The 11,557-nt window shown below is 41.7% G+C and overlaps 2 protein-coding genes across 3 annotated transcripts; one reads left to right on the forward strand and one right to left on the reverse strand.

Annotated features, from left to right (window-relative positions):
• The first annotated feature begins 1,547 nt into the window (after nt 1-1,547).
• On the forward strand, nt 1,548-2,443 carry LOC127786011 (ubiquitin-fold modifier-conjugating enzyme 1). The gene is made up of 2 exons (XM_052313333.1): nt 1,548-2,007; nt 2,114-2,443. Exons 1-2 carry the CDS (start codon nt 1,675-1,677, stop codon nt 2,336-2,338), a joined length of 558 nt encoding a protein of 185 aa, XP_052169293.1. The 5' UTR covers nt 1,548-1,674; the 3' UTR covers nt 2,339-2,443.
• A 2,453-nt stretch (nt 2,444-4,896) lies between these two features.
• Nucleotides 4,897-9,066, reverse strand: LOC127785629 (probable glucuronosyltransferase Os10g0205300). 2 transcript variants are annotated; one of them, XM_052313030.1, is made up of 4 exons: nt 8,142-9,066; nt 7,718-7,967; nt 6,010-6,220; nt 4,897-5,347 (listed from the first exon to the last, which is right to left on the reverse strand). In XM_052313030.1, the coding sequence occupies exons 1-3, from the start codon at nt 8,753-8,755 to the stop codon at nt 6,029-6,031; spliced, it is 1,056 nt and encodes a 351-aa protein (XP_052168990.1). In that variant the 5' UTR covers nt 8,756-9,066; the 3' UTR covers nt 4,897-5,347; nt 6,010-6,028. The 2 variants fall into 2 exon arrangements, with proteins under 2 accessions (XP_052168990.1, XP_052168989.1); XM_052313029.1 differs by having other exon boundaries at nt 4,897-5,310; nt 8,142-9,061.
• Nucleotides 9,067-11,557: the final 2,491 nt, after the last annotated feature.

Below are 11,557 nucleotides of genomic sequence, written 5' to 3' on the forward strand. Positions count from 1 at the left end.
TATTGTGGTAAGATCTTAATATAAATCGCAGATTTGGCATATCAATTAAGCATATAAGACATAAAGCTAAATCAGGTAAGATCGGCTGAAACCCCGATACTATCTCTCTTAATGATCATAAAATGAGCCAGACATCACGATTATAAATATTACTTAATAGATCGAACTCAACCGATGCAGCATTAAGCATAAAGACAAGTGTGAGATCTAAGTCGGATGATGAAAACCTACGAGAGATGGTAGATACACGATACAATCTAGATTAATAAAAAAATGTAACTCTACCGATTGTTCCCTAACAACAAGAACCAGCCGATAACAAGCTATATAGTGCAACTAACATATATTGCAATATGTATATGATAACTCGACGAATTACATAATCAGGGTTAAAGTGTCATAAAGATGGAAGCATTAACCCCGATAATGCAAGCCGCCATAACAAGCTTTGCCTCTAGTTGAAGATCGAAATCGATGCAGCTCAACCCGAAAGCAAGAACTCATTGAAATAAACGAAAGTAAAAAGGGTTGCGATGCGCTGAGATTGTATTGAACGATTGTTATTTGATTACATGGGTTCGGGTCATATTTATACCCGAGATACAAAATGTCATTGCCGGACACAACACTTACCTCTAACAAACTCTAAGATAACATAAGTCTTTACGGCAGACTTTTGCCCAAACATATCTCTAAGGAAATTATATGAAATATCCTAATTAATATATACAATTGCCTAATCCAAGAGCTTTATCTCCATCGTGGCAATCCCCGTAAAGCATTTTGAACGATTCTAGAAACAACCTTGAAACCGTCTTCATCGGAATCGGTTGCATCACCTCTATCGGCTTGTCTTGGAGTCCGTTCATACACAAATTGTCTTGGAGTCTGTTCAGCAGCTGGCTACAAATCTATAGCCGGTTATTCTTCTCTCTCATCTTTTATTTGTTTATAGCTTTCTTATACTCCCTCCATCACAAAATATAAGCATTTTTAGTATAGTGACAAGTCAAACATTTTTAACTATGACTATTATTAGAAAATAAAATCAATCATGTAAAATTGATGGTACTTGATTTATTATTAAACAAATTATCATAATATGCAACTCTTTTTATTTAAAACATCTTACTTTTATAGATATTGTTAGTCAAAGTAGTATCTCGGAGACCATATCAGATTCTGTAAATGCTTATATTTTAGAAGGGTAGTCTGCTATGGTACCTCCTCTAATTTCATCCTAAACTTTTTCTTTCGAACAACCGCTCCCAAAACTTCTTGTTACTCTCGTTTTTTCTCCAAACAACAGGGAATAAAAATCAAACTTCATAACCAATATCACAGCCAAATTCCCTCCTCTCAAATACAGTCCCTTCCCTTGTGTTGCCAAATAAAAGAAGACTCAACGGAATGAATTAATGTTCGCAATACTGTCTTTTCATCTGAACCGTTGATTTTGATCGAATTCCCCCACGCAGTGGAAGAGATCGATCCGTTGGTCCGTCCGCGTGAGAAACAAGCAGACCTGAGAGAGGAAGAATCGCGTTCGCATCGCCACCAAATCAGATCCAATTTCCCATAAAAAAAATCAGATCCAATTCCACACGAGAACACATACCAGAGTTGAGGGCCTGAAGCGCTCGGAGTGAAGGGAGAAGAAGAGCGGCGGCGGCGATGGAGGGGTGGGACAAGGGGACGAAGAGCGTGGTGGGCGAGATCCCGCTGCTGTCGACGCGGGCGGGGCCCCGGGACGGCGAGGCGTGGCGGCAGCGTCTCAAGGAGGAGTACCGCGCGCTGATCGCCTACACGTCGGTGAACAAGTCCAAGGACAACGACTGGTTCCGCATCTCCGCCGCCAACCCCGAGGGCACCCGCTGGGAGGGCACCTGCTGGTACGTCCACAACCTCCGCCGCTACGAGTTCCCCCTCCAGTTCGACATCCCCGTCGCCTACCCCCAGGTCGCCCCCGAGATCGAGCTCCCCACCCTCGATGGCAAGACCCACAAGGTGTGGTTCTTGGTTTATTCCCCCCACGCTTTTCTTCAATTCTGTCCGTTCATGCGAATATTGTTTGATTGGATTGTGATTGATGTTGCTGTGGATGGATATGCAGATGTACCGTGGCGGGAAGATCTGCCTCACCGTGCACTTCAAGCCGCTGTGGGCGAAGAACTGCCCAAGGTTCGGGATCGCGCACGCGCTGTGCCTCGGCCTGGCGCCGTGGCTGGCGGCGGAGGTGCCGATTCTAGTCGATTCGGGCATGGTTAAGCACAAGGACGATGAGGCGGCTCCGGCCGATGCAGCGGCTGCTGCGTCTGGATCTGCCGCTGCTTCGTAATTGTAAGTCTGTGTCATGTGGCTGTATCAGGGTTGGAAATCCACCCAGTTGTGAACTAATAAGAATAACACCTATACGATGTTGATGCGCTGATTTCTGGTTGAAGATACAGTTAGTTGTTGACTAATTTGGTGTGCATGATACAATCGTAACATAGATACAGTTAATTTGTTTAATATGCATGATACAGCTTATGAATTCCATCTCCCAAATCAACTATCCTGCAGAATAACAAACAACGTATAAGCGTAGGTGTGTGCTTTTTATTACTGATGAACCATGTTCCCTATTATTGGTTAACTGTAGATTATTTGCAAACTGCTAATAGGTTCTTGACATGACCATAACAAAATGATTCCACTGATCTCTCTCTCTCTCTCTCTCTCTCTCTCTCTCTGAGTTCTGACAAGTGACAAACTGACAACTACAATATTCTGTTTACACATTTTCTTTTGAAGTCTTCTTTGTCTGACTAACCATCTGATGAAGCAAAATGGTGTCAGTCTAACATAGTGTGTGTTCAGTGCTGATGTCTTCTGTTTATACAGTAACTTAGTAAGTCAGCTATGATTCCAGGCATTTAACAAGGAGCGCAAAGTAATAATTTGTGTGCCCTTCATGCCTGTTGCACATTTTTATTGTATTTGCTGCGTCCTGCATGTAGAATTGATATCATTTAATTATTAGTCAATAAGAGGGAGCTATTTTGCTGGATTGGGAACAGTTTTGATGTGCCTATACTCAATCTGTTTTAACTAGGCACAGTTTGCAGATCATTGTCCATATTTTGGCGAATTATCAGTGATAAGTAACAGAACATAGAGAAATTGCCACTTGTCTTTTCCATTTCTTCATTTTGATGTAAATTTGCCAAATATAGTACTTCCTCCGTTTCATATTATAAGACTTTCTAGTATTGCCCACATTCATATATGTGTTAATGAATACCTAGATTCATTAACACATATATGAATGTGGGCAATGCTAGAAAGTCTTATAACCTGAAACGGAGGTACTATTTGATTTTCTGTTATTTTTATATATAAATTTCCTTAGCATAAACAAGTTTAACACTATATTGCATTATATCTATATCAAGGTTCATTCCTTTGGGGCACTTCACACATTGACATTTCTCTTGAATGATTCTATGAAGTTTTAACAATTCGTTTGAAAGGATTTCTCTTAAGAATAATCTAGAATAATTTACATAGTAGTTTTGATATATGGATTCAGATGCTCCTCCATTATGTTCAGTGGGCTTCATAGAGTTTCTGTATCAGCAGAATCAAACTCCTTATGCATAATCATAGGTGTGTTCTTTTTTATTTAGGATGAAACATGTTTCCTATTGATGGTTAACTAAGAATATTGTAAACTGCTATAGGTTTCTGACATAACCATAAGAAACTGAAGTTCCATTTGTCTTTTTTTTCTCCGAGTTCTGACAAGTTACAACTACAATAATCTGACCACACTTTTCTTTTGAAGTTTTTTTTGTCCGACTAGTACCAAAACCGATGAAGCAAAACAGTGCCATGTCTTACTCTGTTGCATCACCTAATATAGTTTATAGCCTCTTAAATATCCACTATCCTAGACATGCTTAGAATACTACGAATCAACTAAAGCTGAGTAAAGGACTCAAACTTGCATCTTCAGGGCAGGTATCATCTGGTTGTATAGACAAGTCAGCTGGGAGTTTTTCTCTTTTTTCTTTTTTGATCTTTTTTTTGGTTTCCACGTACCATTGTGGCACTTCATGTTGACATTTCTATTTAATGCCCTTAAGTTTTAACATTTTCTCTTGAAATAATTTCTCCCAAGGATAAGCCAGAACAATTTATTTTAGTAGTTTGAGATATGATTTCAGAATTCAGATGCCTCTTCCTTTAAGTTCTGGAGGCTTCATAGAGTTTATGTTTAACAGCACAACCGAATTCCTTATTAATCTCATTCTCCTTTGAATTGGTCTTTACCTTGCTTGCTGCAACATGTTTGTCATCGAAGAAGATATACAAGCTATGATTTCAGTGTTGGTACCTTTTTTTCTCAATGTATTTCAATTTTTAACAGTCAAGTAAGTTGCAACAAATCAAGAAGACAATTAGCTGTTTTGTGAGCAACCACCAATTTCACAATTTTGCATTTCTCGGCAGTATATTTCGTTGATAAATTAATTTTCATTAGTATTCTAAAAAAAATTGTACCACAAACACATCAATTCAACTGGCTGAAAACATCGCAGTGCATTGTGAAACTTGAATTGAAATTTGGATAGGTTTCAGAGGTTGCCATGGTGCAAGTTTGCCACTGGCAGTAGGTTCGTGCCTTCTTTTGGCACCATGAGGGATGAGGCTGATACCAGTGGTCGCTCACTCTTCACTAGAGAGCACCGGCCAGCATGTTATAAGAATCAGGTTGTAGAATTTTTAAGTAGCTAATATGTATAACATACTAGTATCATGATCAATGGCCAACGCACTCAAACTTCAGTAGTAGTGACATCTAGCCACAATTGCTGTCGTTAATTTCTCTCGAAACTCTTGCGCACAGGATTATATAATGTTGAGATCAGATGTAAACTTATGACTGACTGAAAACTTACCCCCGCACTGTCGAGGACACATGAAAAAACAAAAACAAAATGCAAAATTGCAGCAGACAAAATAGCAAGGCCATGGAGGTAAGGGGCAGACAGCCACTAAGGATTTAGAATAAACAAAATTGCCATCAGGATTAGCATCTTTACATGTTAGATGTGAAAAGTAAGCGCAGATTTCTTCCTGTGTTTATGTTGTATGTACACCTAATCCACAAACCATCCTATCTGACTTTCGATAAGATGACAAGCCAAAAGAACCACTTCAGTTTCTATGGCACTCTGGTATATATGAACCACCTCAGTTTCTGTGGCGCCCTGGTATGACTTGAAATACATTCCTTCTCTTCAGCCACATCGAAAAGAGGATCTGCTTGAGGCAAATGGACCAGTTAAGAATGACACTACTGCAAATATAGAGAAAACCCATTGTTTTCATAACTTCAAGCAAGTTACAAGGATGTGCAGATAGAACACAGTGAAAAACGTTGACAGCATTCAACAGAAACAACCACTAAGCATATATATATCTTCTATTATATATTTGCAACATATATTGTGGAGGTTTGCAGTGTTAACAGCAGTTGGTTTATCCCTCCTCTCACCTCCGGTGAGAAAAAACTGCTTCCCCTAACAAACTCAGGAAGACACTGTTAACATTTCAGGCTATCTATCTAAAACAGTCTTTCTTATCTGTTGAGCTTGGTGACAAAGGCATGACAAGAGCTGGGCATAGCATAGAGTTGATGGCATGGTGCAATTAAGACTAGTGACAGTGCCACAGGGGCTTGGCATACTTGTGGAGACATTTTTTTTTTCAATCCATACAAATGCATGGGCATACAAGTATACAACTAGTTAACCTGATATCTTGCTAGAACTCTCCACATTTGTCCATTAACTACTTCTATCATGTGGTTACTCATATTTTTGAAGGAATAAGAATGGATATCAATACATCAGCTAGCTGAATAACATCAACATATTAAACGACACATCCAAAAAAACTAGCCAGATATCATTTTAGACCATGATGATGGAGAAACTATCAGAATGATCAAGTTTGTACCTGCAAGGTAAGCAAGGAGCTATAGTAGGGGCCTTGCTTCCTTCTTCAGAGGAATAATTACATCCAGGTTTTGAGTGGTTTGCCACCCGTTCAGGTAGATGGCATTCTTGTCTTCCAGATGAAGATGAAAATTCATAATTTTTGAACAACCAGGAGGTACGCCCTCCATATGAGTTTCATCTTCTACAAGCTGCTCTATAAATGCCGTCTCCTGTAAGGATTAATTATAACAGCTATTAGATAACCAAACAAACATGAGTGCATCCAAGCCAAGGTGGTAGTTAAAATCAGAACAAAAATATAAAGGGAAGACACAAGGTGTGGTTAACTTCAGATGGAAATATAAGTATAAGACATTACAAATTACCATTTTAAATTTTTCACGAAAAGCAACATGATTAGATTATCAAGTTATGCACATACATTGGGAAAATGAGTAAAAATACATAAGGTTTTCATTTGTGTAGGAAAGAGCTGAAAACATCACATAAGTGTGGTAGGCTCAATTCGACTATCAAGTGCAAACAGATATGCAGCTTCAGTATGAAGTGTAAACTAGCTGAATCAAGTGAAGGTGTAGAATGCAAGAAAGATGCATTTAGTTTCCTGCACTTCTAATAGAAGAGAAAAAAACAGACCCATGCCATAATTCACACCAAAAACTTCTCCTGATGCAAAGTATATTTCGGTATGATTAACACGAATAACAAGAGAGACATGCCTATGCCTGAGGTACCTGCTAGTTGGTTACTTGGTTTACATTGGCAATGCTCATAAAACCTCCATTATCCTTTTTTTTCCTTAAAACACAAGAACTCTGCACATTTTTTATTAATATGGAAGGATGGATTTATAACAATAATAAACTGTGATGAACACAAAGACAGGAACAGAAATCCACTGCCATGAACACACGCACACAGAGAAAAAAAAGACTATTCTCCCAACAGTTTCTACAACCATTTCACACCAACTGCTTGTCCAATGATGATGGCGTATTATGGAACTCTTATGTTTTGTGCTCCTACCAGTTTAACTACTAAATGAGGATGATCAAGAAATCAAGCTTGGCCCTGTGAACTGCTCCCTTTCTTGGAGCAGTCACCAATCCGTAATTTCATGTTGTTAAGCTGGCTGGTACCAGAGTAATGGGTTAATGGAAGCATTCCAACACTTCCATTGTGCAGATAAGCTGTTTCATTACTTCTTTTTCTGAACTGAGTTCTTGTATTACTTCATAAGTTCATATAAAGGGAACAGACACTTTTCATCCAAATGAATAAACTTAAGAGGTATGGTAGTTTATAAATAAATTAATAATGCTTGATCAGTTGCCAAAATTGGCAAATTAAACTGCATTAAAAGCATAAGGCAGGTACACTATTAATAAGCCAGTTACTCCCTCCATTTCAGGTTATAAGAGCAGGTACAATAGCAGGCTATAAGCCAGCTACAAACATATTTTAAAAAGATAAAGATAAATTAGGAGAGAGGAGCAGCAGGCTACAGATTTGTAGCCAGCTGTAACACGGACTACAAGACACAGTGTGTCTATGACAGGTGGGACTAGGTATTAATAGTGTAGTATGTAACTATTGTATGAATGAGCTATTAGATTGGCTATAGATGAATTGGAGCTAGTAGTTGGCTATACTATTGAACTTGCTCTAAGGAGTAGTAGGAAAAAGAAGTATACTAGCTAGCTTACTTGAAACCCCTCCTTTGCCGTGTCGAGCTGCCGGATGTAATTCCAGGCCTGATGACCTCTGTTCTTGGCGTCCCAAAGCTTACTGCTGTTGAATGCAAAACCAGACATATCTACATGGAACCTCCTCTGATTCTTGCTCCTATCTGTTGTGTGCCATCCCACCACACGACTACCTTCACAGACTGGTCCTTGTAGTATCGTCTTACTCTTCCCGGGGGCCAAGGTTGCCACAGGCCAGGTTCCAAAACTCCTAAACACCAGAATATCGTTCAGTGTTCACCAATTGGCACCAATGAGTTTCGTGTACCGAAACTCCAATAACGAATTAGTACGACGTAATCTAAATTGACTTGGATTCCAATCAGGATATCAAAAGAACAGTCTAAATTGTCAGAAGTGTGACGTCATGATAGCTACACTTCACCTAATGTCGCGAAGATGGTAGAAGAGGTCAAGGGAGTAGACGTTGTCCTCGTCGGCGAAGTAGACGATGCCGTGTAGGCGGTGGTGCTCGATGTGATCCAGCGCCGTGTTCCGCTGGCGGGCGCGGCTGTCAACAGCCGGGCGGTCCTGCCTCCGTCCGCGGCGGCGGGGACGATCCTGGGGCGCGTCGGGGACGGGGGAGGAGAGGTGGCGGTACATTACCCCGCAGCCGCGGAGGAGCGCGGCCGTGTCGCGCGTGGCGGCGCCGGACTCGACGACGAGCCAGAGCAGCGGGGACGGCGCGAGGCGGAGCGTGTGCGCGAGCCGGCGCAGGTAGTACGCCTGCAGCGGGCGTGCGCGGGTCGGCGTCACGACCAGCAGCAGCTTCCGCTCCTCCGCCGCCGCCGGCAACGGGGTGTCGACGTCGACGACGACGGACGGCGGGTCCTCCCTGACGAGGATGGCGGTCGCAGGGGGAGGGAGCGGGAGGTGGAGGTCGAGGTGGAGGTGGCGGTGGGCGAAGGGGAAGAGGCCCGCGACGAAGCCGAGGAGGAAGCAGAGGAGGAAGCACGGCGCGGAGATGGGCCGCCGCGGCGGGCACGGCGGAGCGGCCATGCGTGGCGGTGGCGGTGGCGTGGGTGAGTGGACGGACACGACTTATGTGGCGCTCCGTTTCGTGGTGGCGGCAGGCGGCATCGCTTTTTGTGGGAGCCGGGAGGAGGCCGTGGAATTGGTCGCGTCGCGCGGTGGCGTGAGATGGGAGAGTGCAGACCAGCCAGTGGACGGGGTCGGAGCCTCGCGTGCGTCGTGCGGGAGGAATGGGCCGCCGTGGCAGATGGGAGGGAGTTGTGTGTACCGGTACGAGGCGGATTTTGGGGAAAGGTAGGCGGGGCGCGGGGCGGTGGCAGAATGTCGCGTCGGTTGCCGCGTGGAGGGAGTAGCTGAACACGTTGCGTGGGCATCTAATATTCTGATTTCCCGTACTTGTATACCCACGTGTATCTCTGTTCACCAAATATCGTTTCATTTGTATTTATGTTTATTATCGATACACCTTATTAAGAATTCAAAATAATTTATAAATAAAACTTTTATATTTTTATTCTTAATGAATTTGAAGTAAACTAGAATGTCGTCTGTGCATTGCAACGGGATATTTAGAAGGGCACCGAGTGAAATTTTGAATTGTTTTTGAGCATTCAAATTCAAAATATAAAAGATCAATAAATAGTTTGATCAAAATTTGATGACAAATGTTGACCAACCTCACCTTTTCGTTTATACTTATGCTTATTAGTCAATTAGTCAAAATTTAAATTTTCAACCTTAAATTTTGGAATTGATTTTGAGGTTTTTTCATCGAATTTTATTTTTGAGCCTTTGCTTTTAGATCGCTAAGGACACGTATATAAAAGTTTTATTCATAAATTATTCTTCGTTTGCAAATATATCGTTTGACTTATTTCACGAATAAGCCAGACAATAGGGCGGTCATATGGCCTAGGGTCAAGGTCCAACACGTAATCGGAAAGGTGAATCCTACTAGAGAGAGCTTGGTTTACTTTTTTATTTTTAGAACGGATGGAATGTGGTTTAGTTTTTCAGACTAGTTTATTCTCTCGGTAGTGTAGTTTTCCATATGCATTTAAGAAATTATGAATTGCAAGAGTATTATCTGACAGAAATATAATGGTATTATTTTTTTGCACCAATCTATATACATTTTTTTATATATATTATGGATTCCAGAAAAAATATGTTTAACGGCAGAGCCACACATGGAGTATATAAATGTATAATATAAATCTGGACACAGCTAGGACAGTATTGGGATATCAAAATACAGAAACTATGGAGACAAGTCCACTACCATATACCGTCAATTGAAGTTAAGACAATATTTTTTCTTCAATCACAGCCAGATTACCTTTTTCTTCAATTGCAGCAAGAAGCCATCATGGCTACCACGGTCTCCTTTAAACTCCTCTGAGTGATTCCTTATGCTAAAAGCTTCTCCTAATGTCAGGAGAATTTCCCCTCCTCTATGTGTCTCGAAAGCTACCACGGTGGTCCTGCCTATAGCCATGGGCCTATCCTTGACACCAACATGATGGCTTGGATATCCTCTTCCTCCTGTAACCACAAAAACCGAACCCCCTCGTCAAGGAACACATGATGCTCCCTCGTTCTTGTGTATTCGCTCACCACAGTCATCAATTTCATGCTCGAGGTTACTCCAGTTCTAAATCTAGAATTGACGTTCTGGCAAGCGTTGTCATTCTCTTTGAAAACTAATGGCACCATTGTGTTCATAACTCTCGGGAACTTTCTCCCTGCAGTTCGACATCCATCTCATTTACCCTTCTGGCCTTCTCCCTGTTTTGACGAGTATAATCGGAGACGAGGAACACGGATGAGATGGTGGTTCGGGCGATACGGTGGGAGTTATCCTCCGTGCTATTCGGTCTGTAGAGGGGAAACGCACCGAGGGCATCTTTAGATTGGCGTTACGGACAAAATATGGGGAGGACGATCATAGAGTTACCAATTTTTTAATTAGTTAAGATATTGTAAAATAAACTATGTTGAAAAAAAAATCAAAAATCAACTTCTAAGTTTTAATATTCAAATTTTAGGTTATAACTGTCAACATAGTAGATCGCGACTATGGTATTTGCAGAGTATGGAGATCGTTGGAACTAAGGTATACGCAATATTGAGGTAAAAGAGCCGGGAAACAAGGATTTTTATATAGGTTCGGACCCCTTATCTGTAAGGTAATAGCCCTACTCCTGCTGACCGAAGCTGGTGTTACTCTTATTTATCAGAATCACACGAGTATAATATTTGGGATAACTTATCCAGTCGTCATCGACTTTGCGGCATGGAACACCACATGTAGTTAACGACGGGGTAGTCTTCCTCCTCGAATACAAACTTGGCGAGATCAGATATAGCGCTGGATCCTCTTGCCGACCTTTGTGGCACCAGATTGGGTATGTCTAGGCTTATCTCTGATGTCGATATCTGGTGGCGCATATTGGTGTCTATTCTCATTGGGCGTGTCCCCTCTCCTCCTAGGGGGTCTTGTATTTATACCCGTAGTGCCCCTTGTCCACGTAGAACTAGGGATACAAATATGGATACGATCTGAGTAGTCCTTGTAGAACTCTACTTCTTCTTCCTTATTCGGAATACCTTCCATATATAAGGCATGACTCCGTATAAGATTTGATATATGGTGGACCCCGCCAATCCCAATCCAAGATCATTGGGTATGTCTTATCCACAAGACCAACAATAAGCATAAGAGAAATGTATATCTCTAACACTCTTACTTTGCTTGCATACCTAGAGATGATGGGGGCGTGCAATCCTCTTGCGGTCACAGGCATGGCCGACAGCAGCCACCATGTC

The sequence above is a fragment of the Oryza glaberrima genome, chromosome 10, assembly GCF_000147395.1.
Source record: "Oryza glaberrima chromosome 10, OglaRS2, whole genome shotgun sequence".
In the NCBI taxonomy this organism is placed as follows: domain Eukaryota; kingdom Viridiplantae; phylum Streptophyta; class Magnoliopsida; order Poales; family Poaceae; genus Oryza; species Oryza glaberrima.

What these genes read in the sequence shown, in the direction of transcription:
- LOC127786011 (XM_052313333.1), top strand. Translation starts at nt 1,675, where the DNA reads ATGGAGGGGTGGGACAAGGGGACGAAGAGCGTGGTGGGCGAGATCCCG. An exon ending in TCGATGGCAAGACCCACAAG is followed by an intron (nt 2,008 to 2,113) that starts GTGTGGTTCTTG and finishes ATGGATATGCAG; the next exon opens with ATGTACCGTGGCGGGAAGAT.
- LOC127785629 (XM_052313030.1), bottom strand. Translation starts at nt 8,755, where the DNA reads ATGGCCGCTCCGCCGTGCCCGCCGCGGCGGCCCATCTCCGCGCCGTGC. An exon ending in TACCATCTTCGCGACATTAG is followed by an intron (nt 7,968 to 8,141) that starts GTGAAGTGTAGC and finishes TCTGGTGTTTAG; the next exon opens with GAGTTTTGGAACCTGGCCTG. An exon ending in CGGCAAAGGAGGGGTTTCAA is followed by an intron (nt 6,221 to 7,717) that starts GTAAGCTAGCTA and finishes TAATCCTTACAG; the next exon opens with GAGACGGCATTTATAGAGCA.